Source organism: Aotus nancymaae, unplaced genomic scaffold (genome assembly GCF_030222135.1).
Source record: "Aotus nancymaae isolate 86718 unplaced genomic scaffold, 86718_ANA_hifiasm-v0.15.2.pri h1tg000010l, whole genome shotgun sequence".
In the NCBI taxonomy this organism is placed as follows: domain Eukaryota; kingdom Metazoa; phylum Chordata; class Mammalia; order Primates; family Aotidae; genus Aotus; species Aotus nancymaae.
Genome location: NW_026988421.1, coordinates 42,762,431 through 42,781,862, shown reverse-complemented (window position 1 = coordinate 42,781,862; position 19,432 = coordinate 42,762,431). Strand labels below are relative to the sequence as shown.

At 36.9% G+C, this 19,432-nt stretch overlaps 1 protein-coding gene across 6 annotated transcripts in view; it reads left to right on the top strand.

Moving 5' to 3' along the window:
* Nucleotides 1–19,432, top strand: part of MINPP1 (multiple inositol-polyphosphate phosphatase 1) — a 210,614-nt gene that overhangs the window by 27,381 nt on the left and 163,801 nt on the right. For 3 of the 6 annotated variants that reach the window (XR_001109816.3, XR_001109814.3, XR_001109813.3), the window contains one exon: nt 14,401–14,497. The exons of 2 other annotated variants lie outside the window; for them this stretch is intronic. Coding sequence is in view for 1 of the 4 variants with exons in the window: in XM_012467573.2 (XP_012322996.1) it covers nt 14,401–14,797 (397 nt within the window). In the remaining 3 variants the exon portion in view is untranslated. Of the gene's footprint in view, nt 1–14,400; nt 17,575–19,432 lie in introns of those variants that run through there. One more of the 6 variants, XM_012467573.2, reaches the window with a different exon arrangement.

Below are 19,432 nucleotides of genomic sequence, written 5' to 3'. Positions count from 1 at the left end.
TTGCTTATTTGTAAACTTACATAAATATGGGAATTATATGAGTTGTGTAAAGCTGTATTTGATATTCCTGGATCATGTTTAAAAACACACTTTGCATAACATCAATTGAGTGTGAAACGTGAATTAAGAGCTTAGAAAGATCTAGCTGAGTACATTTGGGGGAAAAGCATGCAATTATTAGTTGTTTTTCTGGTTGAGCTTTTTGAATAGCTTGAAGTAGTTGCTTTGTATCCTTTATCTACTTTATCTACTTTGAACACACACATGGTTATCATCCCTCATTAAAAGACGGGATTTTAGACTTAAACGTTGTTTTTGGTTGAAGATACAATAAAATCTCCTAACCAGTTTCTATAAATAAAAGGAGCAATATAATTTGGAGTAATCCACTTAACCATTCTGTTGCTGTTATTTCTAAAATAAGAAGCGCTGACTAGATCCCAAACTTAAAACATGATTCTGTATATTTCAATTCAGACATTTATATAGATTACCCATTTGCTTTCTTGTATTTGTATTAATAGTTTACATTTTAAAGCAAAATATGTATCTTTTCAAGTGGTTTTGTCACTTTTTGGAAAGTGCAACATCCCAAGTTTAACACATTTTTATCAGGGAAAGAGCAGAGTTAAAAGTGTGATTCCTATTCTTTGGGATACTTCTGCCAGGAGTCTCAAAGAAAGAATATTCATTACAGATGGGGAATGTAAGTTAATTGGAGAACTAGGACTAATTGGATCAGAATGCAGAACATCTGAATTATTCTTAATTTGGTGTTAAATATTCATTCTGCTTTGACACTTTAAATATAGTATTTATTAGGACAAAATTATCAGACTTTTGTGGAATATGTATGACTCTGGGGATATAAACCAATATGGGACAGAATCACAGACATATTCATTTTTATGGGCACATGCCTTTCTCTAGTACGAAGTTACATTTTCATAGATTCTCAGATGGTTTCATGTGCTTTGTGAAAGTTAAGAACACAGATGCAGTGAGTATTGAGTGATTGCCTTGGAAGCCCTCCTTTATAAAACATATACAATTTCCTGTATTTATTGTTTGTTTGTTTTGAGACTGGGTGTTTCTCTGACACTCTGGAGTGCAGTGGTGTGATCATGGCTCATTGCACCCTTGACTTGCTGGGCTTAAGTGATCCTCCCACCTCAGCCTCCCAAGTAGTTGGGACTATAGGCATGAGCCACTGTGCTTGGCTAATTTTGTGGGGGGTTTTGTTGAGACAAGGTCTCTCCATGTTGCCCAGGCTAGTCTCAAACTCCTGGGCTCAAGCAGTTCTCCCATCTAGGCCTCCCAAAGTACTGGGGTTACAGGCATGAGCCACCATGTCCAGTATTATTCTGTTAAAGGGAAAATTTGGTCCTTTTTGTCATGGTATCTTGACCCTCACAACTCTGTTGAATGAATGGTAGTGACAAAGCCACATGAGACCATAGATACAGTAAAATATAGCAATCTTTATGCTCTCAACAATCATATGACAAAATATATGCAAGGGTTTTATTTAACAAGAACGTAATTATGAGTGTCAACCGAGAAGGAATTCCTTTCACATTTTGTTCTCTTTTTTGTCCTCCTATACCTATATGCCTATGTTTTCTCTCTCTCTCTGTCTTTTCTCTCTCTGTGTCTCTTTCTCTCGCTATCTCTCTGTCTCTTTCTCACACATACACACACACAGACACACACACATACACACACTTTCTTACTCCCTCATCCAGACACATACATGTACTCATATCCATTTGTTGTTGCCAGTATTTTGGGCTTATTCATAAACCAGCTTTGGTTTGTTGGAGAAGGTTGGGAGTGAAACCAGAAAAGTTCTCATACCATCATAGGGACTTTGGTATATTCAAGGAGAAACTGGATATTTGGTTCTTTCAGATACCAAATATCTGAAAGATATTTGGGCCTAAATTAACCAAATATCTGGGCCTAAATTAACTGGAGTTCGTAGGAGATGGCTTAAGAACCAGATTGGATTCTTTTAAGATTAACTATAAATTATGACATAGGGCAAATAGCAGCATGTTTATAGACTTGGAACCAAATCACTGCTTCACAGAAATTACTGATTTACTTTATACAGTCCTGGCACATACCTTTAATGGCTTCTGGTAAAAATTGGATCATAAATACTTTTGTGAATTTGTTTTTGGGTATTTAACAGTTATAAAAACAAACAACCTTACTGTTTTTATAATAAACTCCACAACTGTCTCAGCCTCCACCAGTTGAAGGTATCCAAGTCTCCATTTTTGGTGTCCACATAGTTGGCATAGAAACATGATGTGTTTTTCCATTTGACACTAAGCTACTTAACTTTGTCAAAGAAAATAGAAATGTGAATAAGCCTTATAAATGGGCAAACAGGTATAAGCATAAACAGCTGTTTAAGAGGGATTATATAGTAGCTCTTTGGAAGCTCTTTTGGTTATAGATATTTCCCTGTAGGCAGTTGGTTTTTTATATACCTGAGTTTGATTTTTGTCAGTTGAGTTTCAAACATCAGTTTATATACTGCTTAGTCATTCTTATTTATAAGAAGAGCATTCTGAAATTCTTAACTATGATGGGCCCTTGATTTGAACTTTGTAGTTTAAAATGTCTGAAAAATTGTTAGCTAAGTCCTCTTGAATTTTATACCTCATGATTATGAGTTAGATGTTTTACTTATTCCTTCTTTGGGAGTTGTTTAAAGAAAACTCAAACCCTGTTTTTCCTCTGCCCTCACACCAACACAATAATAGTCAACATAACTTCTGTGTTAGTTCATTCTTGCATTGCTATAAAGAAATACCTGAGGTTGAGGAAAAGGTGTTTAATTGGCTCACAGTTCTGCAGGCTGTAAAAGCATGGCTCCAGCATCTGGTTCTGATGAGGGCCTCAGGAAGCTTACAGTCATGGTGGAAGGGTAAGGGAGCTGTTGTACCACAGAGAGCAGGAGTGAAAGAGAGAGAAGGAAGAGGTCCCAGGCTCCTTTACGCAACCAGATCTCATGTGAACTAACTGAGCAAGAACTCACTTAACACCAAGGGGATCATGCTAAACCATTCAAGAGGGATCCTCCCCCATGACCCAATCACTTCCCACCAGGCCCTACCTTCAACATTGGGAATCACATTTCAACATGAGATTTGGAGGGGATAAACATCCAAACCATATTATTCCCACTCTGGCCCCCCAAATCTTATATCTTCACATTTCAAATTACAATCATGCCTTCACAATAGTTCCCCAAGTCTTTACTCATTCCAGCATTAACTCAAAATTCTTAAGTCTAAAGTCTACAAAGTCTGATTTGGAGATGAGTTTTTTCCACTTATGATGATGTGAGGTCAGAAATGATTTATTTGCTCCCAAGATACAATGATAGTACAGGCATTGGCTATGCCTCCCATTCCAAAAGGGAGAAATCAGACAAAAGAAAGGGGTAGTAGTCTCCATGCACATCTGAAGCCCAGCAGGGAGTTGTTAAATCTTTTTTTTTTTCTTTTTTTTAAAGACAGAGTCTTACTCTGTTGGCCCAGGCTGGAGTGTAGTGACATGAGTACAACCTCACTGCAGCCTTGACGTCTCCGACGCAAGTGATTCTCCTATCTCAGTCTCCCAAGTAGCTAGGACCACAGGCATGTACCACCATGCCTGGCTAATTTTTGTATTTTTAGTAGAGACGGAGTTTCTCTATGTTGCTAGGCTGGTCTTGACCTCCTAAGCTCAAGTGATCTGCCCACCTCAGCCTCCCAAAGTGCTTGGATTACAGGTGTGACCCACTGCACCAAGCCAATCATTAAATCTTAAAGCTCCAAAACAATTTCCTTTGATTCCCTGTCCCACATCCAGGGCACACTGGCACAAGGGTGGGCTCCCAAGGCCATGGACTGCTCTGTGTCTGTGTCTTCGTGAGGTACAGCCCCTATGGCTGCTCTCATGGGTCACAGTTGTATGCCTATGGCTTTTCCACACTGAGGTTGCATGCTTCTGATGGCTCTACCATTCTCAGATCTGAAAGACAGCAGCCCTGTTCTCACAGCTACACTAGGGGTTCCCTGGTGGGGACTCTGTGGCAGGACTCCAATGCAATCTTTCCCCCGGCACTGCCCTAGTAGAGTTTCTCTGTGGGAACTCTGCCCTTGTGGCAGGCTTCTGTGTGGGACCCAGGCTTTCTCATAAATTATCTGGAATTTAGGTGGGAGCTGCCAAGCCTTCTTCACTTTTATACTGTGCACCTATAGGCTTAACACCACATGGAAGTCATCAAGTCTTATATGGTGGCTTGCATTCTCTAAAGTGGTGGCCTGAGCTGTACCTTGGACCCTTTGAGCCACAGCTGAAGCCAGAGCAACTGGGATGTGGGAAGCAGGCTGATCAGGGCAGCAGTGCTCTGTGCCTGGCCTCTGAAACCGTTCAATCCTCCTAGGCTTCTGGGCCAGTGGTAGGAAGGGATTCCGCAATGATTTTTAAAATGCTTTCAAGGCCATTTTTCCATTATCTTGATATTAACACCTGGTTCCCTTTTAGTCATGATAATCTCTCTGTTTTTTTTTTTCTTTTGGAAACAAGGCTTTGTTCAGTTACCCAGGCTGGAATACAGTGGCATGATCATAGCTCACTACAGCCTTGACCCCTCAGACTCAAACAGTCCTTCCACCTCTGCCACCAAGTAGCTGGGATTACAGGCATGCACCACCAAACCCAGCTAATTATTTTATTTTTTATAGAGATAGGGGGTCTCACTTCATTGCCCAGGGTGGTCTTGAACTCCTTGGCCCAAGTGATCCTCCTGCCTTGGCTTCCCAAAGTTCTGGAATTACAGGCATGAGCTACATGCCCTGGCCATGGTAACCTCTTTATCAGGTGGTTGCTCCATAGCCTGCTTCGATTCTTCTTCTGAAAATAACTTTTTCTTTCTCTACCACATGACTAGACTGAAAAATTTCCAAAGCTTTACACTCTGCTTCCCTTTTATATATAAGTTCTAACTTTAAGTCATTTATTTGCTCCCATATTTGATCATAGGCAGTTAGAAGCAGCCAGGCCACATCATGAATGCTTCACTACTAAGAAATGTCTTCTGCCAGATATCCTAGTTCATCACTCTTAAGTTCAAACTTCCACAGATCCCTGTATTGTATGCCCTGGGGTATTTCTAGGGCACACAATACAGGGTAACAGGCAGAGGCTGAAAGAGTTAGAAGGGCTCAGAAGAAGACAGCAAGATGAGGAAAAATTGATGAGGGTATCCCTAGGGCACACAATACAGCCTGGTTCTTTGCTGGGATGTAACAAGGGTAACATTTGCTTTAGTTCCCAGTAACATCCACATTTCCATCTGGAACCTCATCAGCCTGGGCTTTACTGTTCATATCCCTATCAGCATTTTGTTCCCAACCATTTAACCAGTCTCTCAGAAGTTCCAAGTTTTTCCTCATCTTGTCTTCTTAGCCCTGCAGATTCTTCCAGCCTTTACCTTTACCCAGTTCCAAAGCCACTTCCACATCTTCAGTTATCTTTATAGCAATTCCCCACTCCTTGGTACCAATTTTCTGTGTTAGTCCATTTCTGCAATGCTATAAAGAAATACCTGAGACTGAGTAATTTATAAAGAAAACAAGTGTATTTTAGCTCACAGTTATGCAGGCTATATAGGAAGCATAGTTCTAGCATCTGCTTCTCGTGAGGGCCTCAGGAATCTTACAATCATGATGGGAAGCAAAGGGGAAGCAGGTATCATATAGCAAGAGAAGGGAGCAAGAGAGAGAAGGGAGAGGTCCCAGACTTTCTTAACCAGATTTCATATGAACTGAGAACTCACTCATCACCAAGGGGATAGCACTAAGCCATTCAAGAGGAATCCGTCCCCATGATTCAGTACCTTCCACTAGGCCCAACCTTCAACATTGGGGATCACTTTTCAGCATGAGATTTGGAGGAGACAGACATACAAATGACATCAACTTCTGTGACCCAATGTTGGGGATTGGGAGATCCCCACCAATAAGCAGCAGAAACCAGGTGGGTATCCTCTAATTTTGATACCATCTACCTGCACGTAGCATCAGATCTCAGAGATCTCAATGCCCAAGATTGCCCCCTGCCCATTTCAGACACCAGTCATAAGTCCAGGCCTCTGGAACTCCTGACTGACTGGCTTCAAGTTGGGGTTTTCACAACCCCTTCTTTTGTTTCTCTTAATTTGCAGGAGGGGCTCACAGAGCTCAGAGAAACATGTTTACCAGTTTAGTGTAAAAGATATTACAGAGAATAAAAATGAAGAGACACATAAAACGAGGTATGGAGGAAAAGATATGGAGCTCCCATGCCCTCCCAGGGCACACCACCCTTCAGAACCTCCACATTTTCAGCTGTTTGTAAGCTCTCCAAGCCCTGTCCTCTTGGGTTCTTTTGGAGGCCTCATCCCATAGGCATGATTAATTAAACTGTTGGCCATTGGTGATCAACTTGACTTTCAGCCCCTCTCCCTCTTCTTTGAGGTTAAGGGGCGGGCCTGAAATCCTAACCCTGTAATCATGCCTTTGCCTTTTTGCTGACTAGCCCCATTCTGAAGCTTGCAATCAACATGAGCATACACAAAGACAGCACTTTGGAGATTTCAAGGATTTTAGGAGTTTTGTACCAGGAAACAGGAACAAAGACCAAATATATATTTCACAATATCATTGGAGCTTTAAGGAAGAAGACTCTCTCCTTTCTTACTGAGCCTAGAGGAATAAAGATAATAATACAGATAATAATAAAGATTACTTTATTTATGAATAGTAATACTTTACAAGGTAATCTTTATTTATTCTAGTTTGCACTTGAACCGTTAAAGGTTACTAAGTTGAATTCAGGCTAAGAAAAAACATTTATGTTTGAGATTTCAGTGATTTATATTCTGAGATGTTATGTAATGGAAATAGTTTTGAGATGAGGCAAAAAATACTTAACACTCTTTTGGTTGTTGCAGCTTATTTAAGAGTATGATAAATTCTTACCCTTGAAACCTCAACCTAGACATTTAGTGAATTCCATATTGTTTTGTTTTGCTTTGTTTCTGAAATGGGAAAATCAAGAATAAAGTCAGATTTTAAAAGCTGTATAAAACGTGTAGTTGCTAAAACTTAATTTTTAGTTGTCCTTAGGGTTTCAGTTTTATATTCATGTTGATAACACATTATATGAAATATGACAGTTTATTCTATTTTATAAGCTGTTTTTCTCTGAGACAAAATTTCTCTAAGTGGGATTTTTAATAATCAAACTTTCTTGACTTTTTTTAAAAAAAGACATAAACCAAACCAAATGTAATCTTACCTGTATCCAGTAAAGATTTGTGTACATACATTTAGGAGTGATTTATACATATTTCTTGAAGTGATAATTTGTTTTAGGTGATTATATGTTTTATATATATTTGTGTTGTCTTATACTTCACCAGTAGTGATATTACCAAGCAAAAAATTTATGCTGCATAATTTACTTATTTTAATTTTCTTTTTAAAAAATTTATTCTTAAGAAACTTCACCTGGACATAATGCTAAATTAAAACATCTTCTTTTAATGCCTTATAATCCAGTGTCTTAGAAATGACCAAACTCATTTTAGTTATATCTGGAAAATTAAAGATAAAGATGGAGAGATTGATTGGCAAGGAGAGGAGGTTCATGAATCGAGAGTAAAGTATGTAGGAAATGTCAAATAGATCACATTGAGTCTGGATACAGCCTCAGAATCCTCCTTAATGCAGTGTTCCAAATAGCTATTACTTACTGATTAGAGAGGTGGCCTAGATACTGGTTTTATGACTAAAAATTCTCATTTATCGACTTATTTTCTTACTTCCAAGCAAGATAAAAATTTAGATGCATACACCCTTGTCTTTGTTCATCTGCTTAGAGCCTTACATCTTTAGTGACCACGTTGTAGGGCAAAACTGGGATTCAGCCCGAGGCCACGTGGTTCTTGGCTTCACAGAGGCAAGAATTCAAGAATGAGCCAAATGAGTAGAGTAAAAACAAGTTTATTAAAAAGTGAAGGAATAGGCCCAGTGCAGTGGCCCACGCCTGTAATCCCAGCACTTTGGGAGGCTGAGGGGGGCGGCTCACGAGGTCAAGAGATCGAGACCATCCTGGCCAACATGGTAAAAAACCCTATCTCCACTAAAAATACAAAACTTAGCTGGGTGTAGTGGTGCACACCTGTAGTCCCAGCTACTTGGGAGGCTGAGGCAGGAGAATCGCTTGAACCTGGGAGGCAGAGATTGCAATGAGCCAAGATCACACCACTGCACTCCAGCCTGGCAACAGAGCGAGACTCCGTCTCAAAAAAAAAAAAAAGGAAAAGAATAAAAGAGAGGCTACCACATAGGCAGAGTAAGGCAGCGTAGCCCTGAGGGCTGCTGGTTGGCTATTTTTTATGGTTATTTCTTAATCATGTGCTAAACAAGGAGTGGATTATTCATGAGTTTTCTGTGGAAAGTGGTAGGGAATTCTCGAAACCAAGGGTTCTTTCCCTTATTAAACGTTATAGGGTAACTTCCAGGAGTTCCCATGGTACCTGTAAACTGTCACAGTGCAGATGGGAGTGTCTTTTAGCATGCTGATATAATCAGCATATAATTAGCAGTGAGGATGACCGGATGTCACTTTCATTGCCCCCTTGATTCTGGCTGGTTGTGGCTGGCTTCTTTACCACATCCTGTTTTATCAGCAGGATCCTTGTGACCTGTGTCTTGAGAAACAAGTCCTGCTGAACTACCTCAATCAGCTTTTTGTAGAACTGTGCTTTTCATTGAATATTTTTTTTCTTACTGCATATTCATTTCAGATGAAAAACCTGAGAAATGTGGTCTTCGCCTTTTTTACATTCTTGGAAAAGAATTGATGCCTTATTTAAGAAACAATCAGCTGGGTGTGGTAGCTCATACCTGTGATCCCAGCCCTTTGGGAGGCCAAGGTGAGACCATCACTTGGGGCCAGGAGTTCAAGACCAGCCTGGGCAACATGCCAAGACCACGTTTTCACAAAAAAAATAAAAATAATTAGTCAGGCCTGGTGGCATACTCCTGTGGTCCTAGTTACTCAGGAGGCTGAAGTGAGAAGAGTGCTTGCTTGAGCCCAGGAGGTCAGGGCTGCAGTGAGCCATGATCATGCCACTACATTCCAGCCTGGTTGACAGAGTGAAATCCTGTCTCCTTAAACAAATAAAAAGGGAACAAAATTATTTTTAAAAAATTTTGCAGGATTTTACATGTGCTTTTGCCAAATTGCATGTTGCTGAAAAGTGTTACTAAGCACTGACAAGGGAGTCTTCCTCAGTCAGTATGTTGAAATGCATGTTTCTACCCAAAAATAAGAACTGATTTGATTTTAAATGATTTTTGGTTTTTTTGAGACAGATTCTCTGTCACCTGGGCTCGAGTGCAGTGACACGATCTCAGCTCACTGCAACCGCCCCTCCCAGGTTCAAGATTCTTGTGCCTTAGCCTCTTGAGTAGCTGGGACTATAGTCATGTGCCACCACACCCAGCTAATTTTTTTGTATATTTGATAGAAATGGGGTTTTACCAGGTTGGCCCAGCTGATCTTGAACTCTTGGCCTCAAGAGATCTGCCCAACAGCCTCCCAAAGTGCTGGGATTACTTGATTTTAAATGATTTTAATCAGCAATGGTTTGAAAGTAAATTTAAGTGACTAAGAAGTGACTGAGTTCCTAAATTACTTACTCCCAATAAACAAGTATTTTCTTATTTGAAAGGTATTAAGGTGTTTCCCGGTAAAATTTTTTGGTATAAATTGTTTCCATCCAGTTTAATTTATGGTATGCTTGTGTTTTTGCTTTTGCATTTGGATCTTTGGCCTTTGGGATATCTGATGAATTTTAAAATATGCTATTCAGTGAAATGAGTTTGTCACTTGATACCATGTTTACCTAAATGAAGTGTTAGGTACTGATATTTTAGAAGGAAAACTGACTTGAACTCATTTCCTGGGTTTAAACTCAGCACACTACTAATTTGTGTTCTGGGGTACTTCACTGCTGCAACTGCTGTGGCTTTTGCTGCCACTGTGGCTGTTTGCTGTCACATATTGATCAATGGCTCTATAGCAAACACTACCATAGAGCCATCTGTGATAGTGAATGTGCAAGTATTTTTCTGTAGCTCAAATCCAACAGCTTTACCAGGGAAGTAGCATATCTTCATTTTGCAGGAATGAAGCCTGAGAGAGATTGGGTAATTTGCCCTAAAATTTGCCCATAACTAGGTTATACCCTGTGGTTTTCAAGCTGCTCAGATTTTCCCTCTCTAAAAGGGTCTGATAGTACTTGTATGAGAGGGTAAGCCAACTACTTTGCTAAGGCTACAATGAGCAATATTTCTGTTTTAAGACTTAGAAGGAATGTATTCATGACCCAGCTCAGACACCACCTCCTCAGCAAAACCCATTCAGTTCTTCCTTAAACAGATGCATTTGTTCTTCTCTGGGTTTCTCTAACAGACACATGCAAATCTGCAAGAGCCAGAAATGTTTCATTTGTGTTTTTGTTCTTTTACCTCACTATTCTTCTCCCCTCCTCTACCCCTCCAAGAAGAAGAAACTAGCATGGTGCCTGCCACTTGGCATGAAATGACAGGGCCTGTCACATCTAACAAATTAACCAAATGGATCTTTTGAAAAGTCTCTTCTTTATTATGTTTTGGAAAATTGAGTGCAGCTAATTTGTCCAGGGCCTTTTGTGTGAATATGAGCCTCATCAGCCAGCAGCTTTTTCTTGAGTAGCAAGCTATGTTAAGTCACAAAGGGTAAAAGGAGAAAAATAAATAATGATTATGAATGAAATTGTGCTTTTTTATACTTTTCATTATTGCAAATTTAAATATTTTAACTTGGTTATTTTTTAAATATATAAATTATTAAAATAAAACTATAAGTTTATTAGTCCCTATAGGCTCATTTCAGTTTATAAGCAAAATCTTGTTCTAATTGCTTTTGATGGCTCTAGTTTTTTTAAACTATTATCCTTGTCTTATTATTGTTTTACCAGAGCATTTAACTAGACCTTTAAGATATTGTATGGGGTTTTTATTGGAGTGTTTCAAATTTCTGTAATACAGATTGTTCTATGTAAGAAGATAATAAATACTTATGGACTTTATAAAAGTTAGCACTTTTCCTTCTGATCAAAAATTGTCTGGAATTCTGAAATACAATTTTAAAACAAATTTAGATTAATCAAATGATTGAAGACAGTAATTTATTTTTGATGGCATGGCTTACTGTCAGAATCTCATATATAAACTTCCTTGATTTCCCATAAAACTTCCGATAAGCATTTTTAAGTACAATGTTCCTCAAATTTCTTCTGTAGAATTGCTGATTTTAACATATTACTGTAGGCAGTAAAAAAAAAAAAAAAAAAGAGGGGGTGGGGGTGGGGAGGTGTTTACTGCCTTTTGTATAAACCCAAGGAACTTTGAACTTTACAACTTAAATTTGAATCACAGTCTAGATGCCATTTCTTCTGTAGCTTGGATGCAATTAATAGAACTTTGAACTCATACTTTGTGCATAGCCCTTTAGGTCTCTTTCCTTTTCCCAATTTATAGTTTTCATTTGTGTGTTTTTATTTGTCTTGTATCTTTTTTCCTATTTGCTATTTATTTGATTAACATTTGAATCTAAGTATGTAAGACTGTCTATACCACTGTCTATCCTGTGCTCTCCAACACAGTAGCCACCAGCAACATGCAGTTATTGGGTGCCTAAAAAGGGGCTGGTGTGAGTGAAGCTGTCTGTAAGTGTAAATTACACACTGCATCTCAGACACTTGGTAGAATAAAAGAATGTAAAATTTACTAATTGTGTATAAAATTGCTTGCTGAAATGACAGTAGTTTGGATATATTATCATATCTTGTCCCCAGTTTATTAGAGTTCTTCCATGGGGAAAGAGGAGTTACTGACAGTAAATTCTTTCAGTGAGACAATGGAGGTGTTGCTGCTATTGCTACTATTCTCCCTGACCTGTTTTGTGTCCTAGTATATTCCATGGAGAGCAATAACTGAAAGTTGAATTTAGGATTGCTCCTGGCTTTGAGGTGTCTGCCTGATTGCTAAAGGATTTAAAATATAAAACAGTGTATTTATATTACTTGTTTTTCTTTTAATTTGTATCTTTATTAAATTTCATTATTTAGATTATGACAGTGGTATTAGCTTAGACTTGAATATACTCAGATGTATGAAGGGGCCAGGCAAGTAACAAAGGAATGAATTTGTCATATGTTACACAATGTGGAATCATACATGTATTGTGCAAGAAGTATGTGCCCTCTCTATAGGGTGGGTAACCTTATTCCTGTTTAGCTGATTGTGGTCTTATGGGTATATATGGACATGTGTTGCCATATCTTTCAGATTTCTAAGAAGAGCCAAAAATCTGGATTTTTAAGAATCTTAAACCTCTCAATTCTTAAATACCGATAAATAATGCAAAATTTAAAAGTACTTACGCTGGTCAAACTAAATATAGCTGTGTTCTGAATGCTGCTGCTTTGTAACTTCAGACCTAAGAGGTTGCTTCTTGGGAATAAATAGAGGTTTTGGGTATTTTGATGACCTAATTAAAGTATACCAGTTATGAAGAGAGTCTTGGTAAGCTCCTATTGATGAATGGCTTTTAAGTTTTACACTTTTTAGAGAATATTAATCTCAAAGTAGTGAATAATTGTCTTTTAGTTTGTTTTGAAATACTGGGTCAATGTACTTTTTGAGTATGTATTTCTAGCATACTCATATATAGAAGTGATTCTGCTCTTTATTTTTTCTTACATGCATTTCTGTAGTTATTTTAATGTGAATTGTTAACATTTAGAAAAATGCTTGTGTCAGATTGCTTGTCTCATCTCACAGAATTCATTCGGTGAGAATGACATGACACACCCTGTTCTGGTGTGTGTACTGTTCAGAAGTATGATGGGTTGTTTTCTGAGATTTCCTGGCTCTGTTCCTCTCCCCCGACTTTCACCTGAACTTACTTTTTTAATCTCTCTGTCCCTCTCCTGCTTGGCTGAAATTCCACTACCAGCAGTTTCTCTAGTGTGAGCCTTGTGCTTGGAGAGTTCACAGGAGCTCCAGGTTTCTCCGGCCCCCGCCCTCACTGCAGGCCTGTCTTGTACTCACCAAGTCCTGGAGAGGACTAAATACTTCCCAATTTGAGCTGCTATCTCCAATTTGCCCACAGCGCTTCCAGTGAATACCTGTTGGCTGTTTGGGATTCTCCTGTTCTCAGATTGCTCAGATGCTCTGAGACTTCTCTCTGCTTCTTCAACAGATACTGATAATACCTAGTTCTTGAGGCTGGGTGCTACTTGGGGTGGTTCACAGAGAATACTTTTCCACCTAGTTATGTCGTAAATGTTTCCCATGAGTTTTTGGATTTGCTATCTAGTTGCTCTGTTTGTGTGTGTTGGGGGCAGAGGGAATCAGGAAGGTCTAAAACTGCTGTTTCTGTCCTCCCAGAACATCCAAATGCACTAAATTGATAACGTGATGAGTGTGGCAAAAAGTCAGACAGTCATGTTTGAATAGGTTTACAAATTATATTTAAGAAAAATAGTATTTTTTTCTGTAAAAGTAGGGAAAAGCCTAAGCAGTTATTCACTGCTTCTTATAAAAAAGCCTTTACCAGAAAAAAAAAAATTGAAAACTTCAATAAAAAACTGATTTAGCTTGTAATGTTGAAAGTGATTTGTATTCCTGGCACTTATAAACTCCCACTCCCAACCAGAGACATTGTTTGAGCCAGAATAGGTTGTATCACTAACCTTCTGTGGGTTTTGTAAACCATTGAAGGATTATGTGAATTACCATGCAATCCTGTTCAGACTTCATAAGACATTTACTGAATATTGCTTGTTCTTTTTCCCTAGATATAAATAAAATAATAATACTTTATTCAAAAGAGCTTTATGGAGTAATATTTACTAAGGGCCAGTTTGCTCAGTTTTATGCACAGAAAGGCAATACAGTGTTGAAATACACATCTGTTTCAAATTCCCATGTCTGTAAGACACTACTCTCTTTAAACTTAAAGGAAAATATGTATGCACACTGTTTCACATGGATTTGCAACAGTACAGTGATCCTGAATTTCGGAACTTAACTTTCAGTATAAAAAGTTTAGTTCTCCACCACATGGAATTTCAGCCATATGCTTGAGTAATTTATATAAAGATTTAAAAAATAGATGGGATTAAACTAAAAACAAGATGAAAGTTGTTTTTAGGGAAAACAAGTAACTTAGGGAAAGTTACTCCTAAGTATAAATACTATGTTCTATGACATTAATATATATTTCTGTTTGAAGGTCTCAGCCAGTTTCTTCTCCAGTCATCCTTCAGTTTGGTCATGCAGAGACCCTTCTTCCACTGCTTTCTCTCATGGGCTACTTCAAAGACAAGGAACCTCTAACAGCTTACAATTACAAGGAACAAATGCATCGGAAGTTCCGAAGTGGTCACATTGTACCTTATGCCTCAAACCTAATATTTGTGCTTTACCACTGTGAAAATGCTAAGACTCCTAAAGAACAATTCCGAGTGCAGATGTTATTAAATGAAAAGGTGTTACCCTTGGCTTACTCACAAGAAACTGTTTCATTTTATGAGGATCTGAAGAACCACTACAAGGACATCCTTCAGAGTTGTCAAACCAGTGAAGAATGTGAATTAGCAAAGGCTAACAGTACATCTGATGAACTATGAGTACATGAAGAACATTTTTAATTCTTTAGGAATCTATAAGGAGTGATTACATGCTTGTAATAGGTAGGCAATCCCTTGATGACGGAAAGCTTTTATATTACTTGAGTGTTTCTGTCTTTTCACAGAAAAACCTTGAGTTTCTCTTTGGGTTTGGACATGAGATGTAAGAAATGATTTTTCACTGGAGCAGCTCTCTTAAGGGGAAACAAATCTATTCAGAGAAACAGCTGGCCCTGCGAATGTTTACAAAATGAAATTCTTCCTACTTATATAAGAAATCTCACACTGAGATAGAATTATGATTTCATAATGACACTTGAAAAGTGCTGGAGTAACAAAACATCTCAGTTGGACCATCCTTAACTTGATTGAACTGTCTAGGAACTTTACAGATTGGTCTGCAGTTCTCTCTTCTTTTCCTCAGGTGGGACAGTTCTAGCATTGTCTTTCTGAATCAGGAATATTGTGATAAGCTGGGAATATCACTTTGGAAGAAAGTAATGTCTCTAGATGAGAATTTGAAACAAGAAAGAACATTGTAAAAGGACACCTTCACTGAAGCAAGTCAGAAAATACAATGAAAATAAATATTTTTGGTATTTGGTATTTATAAAATATTAGAACATTTTTTCAAGAATTCCTTTTTACTTCTAGGAAGTCTCACAAGACCATCTTAAATTATTATTATATCTGTTTGGACAATTAGCAACAAGTCAGATAGGTAGAATCAAAGTTTTTCAAATCCATTGCTTAGCTAACTTTTTCATTCTGTCACTTGGCTTCTATTTTTATATTTTGCTATTATATGAAATGTATTTTTTGGTTGTTTGATTTTTCTTTCTTTCTTTATAAATAGTTCTGAGTTCTGTCAAATACTATGAAAGTATTTGGTATAATAAAGAAAATTCTTATAACTTTGCTACCAGGTCTTTTCTCCTCTCCATGTCAAAATACAATCAATAATTTATGTTGAAAGTTTAGAAATTCAAGCAACTTTGACTCAATCTGGCAATTTAAAACAATTTTTTTCTAATAGAAATTTCCTCAAATAAATGGATGTGTTAATGCATTTTAATTCATATATACCTTAAAAGTGATATATTTCAAAGGAAAATTTGAGATTTTTCTTGAAAATGTGTGGTTACTCTTATTAAACAACATGTAGCAAAATCCCCTACTGGAGTCTCCTCTTATTAGTTTTACAGTACTTTGCTTTTGAAGAGACAGACCATAGGAAAACCAATACACGTTAAGGATATCCATGTGTCTGTGTACAGATTGTCATATGTGACTTGGATTAGGACATTTTCAAGCCAAACTTCAGTTGATAAAATTGAAAAAATCAGTTTTAGTCTTTGAAAAAAAATGACAAGATCTTTTTTATCACTCACAGTCAAAATATTTTTTAGTTAATGCTTAGTCATTTCAGTTTTTCAGCCAATGAAGTCATCATATGCTAATTTAGAGAAAAGACAAAGATTTTAAATGTTTTCTCTATTAGTAAGAAAACCTCGTGTTACTTTTAGTTTGCAAACTATGACCCAAGGACACCTTTAAAATGATATCATATTAACTGTTAGGTTATGTGACCTTGCCAAGACCTTTTTGAATAGATCTTCTAAGGTTAAAAAAAAGTGGCGCTAATGAGTAAGTAAAAGAAACAAGCCAACAAACACTGGGAGCTGTAAATATGATATGTGTGCTATGAAAAGATGAAGGAGGACCATTTCAACATGGGATTTTCAGAAACTGAATTATTCCAGAATGGACATGATATAGATTAAATCAAATATTATCTTCATAACACAAATTCTAGAAAGAAGTTACAAATGTTACAAAGAAAGGATCCTGGGTTGAGGTGACCTTGGGAAACATGCGGTTCTGCTATGGAATGTCTCTGGCTTTTAATGTGCTATTGTGCATTGTGACTAAAGGAGGCATTATAGGAGATTACATTTTTTTTCTATCTTTCTTGACCTGAGTAGATTCTCATTTACAATCGTCATAAATTGTAACTTCACAGCAGGAAAAGAGATATCATATTCTTCCAATGAAAGATTTATAGTTTGAGTTCCATACTGGAAAACTTGGGAGGAGTTTAACTTTAAAAAACTTTGTTTAACTATTTTGTCATTACTGAAATAATGTATTTTAAGATAAAAGGATTCTTAATTTTATTATTCTTTAGCCTCAATTCAGCATCTTCCATGTATCGCATTTTATGACTCACCACCCTATAGCCTGAAAGGAACCCAATGGCATGTGTTAGTTTAATCCAAAGTCTTTCAAAGTACATTCTCATTTATTGGTCTATAACAATTTACAATCTATGACAATTGTAAATGAGAATATACTTTGAAAAATTTTGGATTAAACTAACACATGCCATTTGGGTTCCTTTCAGGCTATAGGGTGGTGAGTCATGGAATTAAAAACAAGAGGAAAAATTGTACTCAATTGTAAATTTGATCAGATAAAAAACAGAATTGTTATAGTTTTATCTTAAAATACTATTTTGTAATTTAGTATTCATTTCTTAAAGAAAAATGGAAATGCATTTTGTTAAAAATCTGTCACAACTATACATTGAAATTATGAGATGCAGAGATCCTTGATCTTTTGAGAGATCTTCAAATGAATGATGTTTCATAAAATAGATGATTAGCTGTTAAATGCTGTAGTGCATTAATACTGCTGATTCTGCAAAGTTCTGGTGTCCTCATTTCTTTAAAAAAATTGTAAATATGCAGACAGGAAAATAAAATGATAAGCACCCATATCCATCCTGTTTTATCAGAATTAACATCGTAACATTTGTTTTAGATTTAAATAAGAGCTGTTTTGAGGACTTTTGTATATCTCTGTGATTTTACTATCTCTAAACCCTACCTAGAGGTAACCATCAACATAAAATTCAATATTCATCATTGCATTGCATGCTTGATTCTGGAAGCTTGTAGTATTGTGGGAGTTTTAAATTTTTTCTATAAAAAGACTTATCATTCTCTATAATTCTTGAATGACTAATGTATTTTACTGCTCTATTTGTTTTTCAAGACTTTAAAATCCTGATGTTCGTTGCAAATTAGTACCTTCAGTTTATCAATGCCTGTTGAGTACTTTCATATATAAACACTATACTTTTAGTCTGTGGGCATATAAAGATGAATGAACTTAGTTTTTTTTTTTTTTTGTATCCTTTGAAGACTTTTTAAAATATCAAAGACTATGAAAGTTTTATAGGAATTAAATTTCATTGTTCCACAGGACCATATAGTCATCTTTGACTCTATAAAGATGTATTTTAAATATTTCATATGAAACTACTGGATAGAGGTTAAGTGTGGTCCATTTTTGCTAGTTTTACAGAAATAGTGATACTATTCTGGTGTTATTCTTATTTAGGAATGTCTAAAACCAGAATCTCAAGATAAAAACTGAAGGTATTATCTATGATAGGTTATGTGAAGAGTTGAACATTGAAAAAGATAAGTCTTTGGCTAACAAGAGTTCATTCGTAATAGGTGACCAAATTACTCAGTTATGCCAAAATTTAATCTTTATTGGTTCAGCATTTTGGCTGATTAATTTCTGTGGACATTAGCCATTTTTTCTGTCTCATCTACAGCTACATATGCGTTGTATTTTACTTACTGTTTTCTATGGTCATGTGGTCGTTTTGAAGTTCCTGCTCTCCAACACACAGTCACTTACTTGATACTACTTTTTTGTATGATCTCAATCTTAATTAACACTGAAATCAAAACTCAGTGTGTAAGGAAAAAAGTAGTTCATTATTTTCCAGGCATATTCTAGTGTTATGATATCTTTATTTGAATGCTGTTCTTTTGTAAACTGCAGAACTGCTTATGCATGCCCTTAGGATGTGAGAGTTACATGCAACCTAACCAGAATATCAACTGTACGGTTTTGGAATACACATCTCTAAGGTGCTCCATTAATGATAGTGGAATTTGGACTGTCTTTTGCCAAATATAAGCTGAAAATATTTGCATTACTTGCATATATAATTTACTTATATCTAACAATTACCCTGAACTTAGATCACAGATCACCCAAGTCTCTGTTAACTGTTCTTTTTCTCATACTCATTTGTTTCCTTCCATTCATGTGGCAGCCTCTTTTACTCTTTAGTCTATTTAGCCATGTTTTCTTCTGTGTGAGAATAATAACATTTTTGACAGAACTCCATATCAGGAAAAGAGATGTCATATTCTTCCAGTTAAAGATTTATTATTTATTAATTTATTATTTATTATTTTAAATAAATAATTTATTATTTGTTAATTTTATTATTCTTTTTTTTTTTTTTTTTTTTTTTTGAGACGGAGTCTCGCTCTTGTTACCCAGGCTGGAGTGCAATGGCGCGATCTCGGCTCACCGCAACGTCCGCCTCCTGGGTTCAGGCAATTCTCCTGCCTCAGCCTCCTGAGTAGCTGGGATTACAGGCACGCGCCATCGTGCCCAGCTAATTTTTTTGTATTAGTAGAGACGGGGTTTCACAATGTTGACCAGGATGGTCTCGATCTCTTGACCTCGTGATCCACCCGCCTCGGCAATTTTATTATTCTTTAAACTAGCCTCAACTCAACATCTTCCATGTACCACATTCTC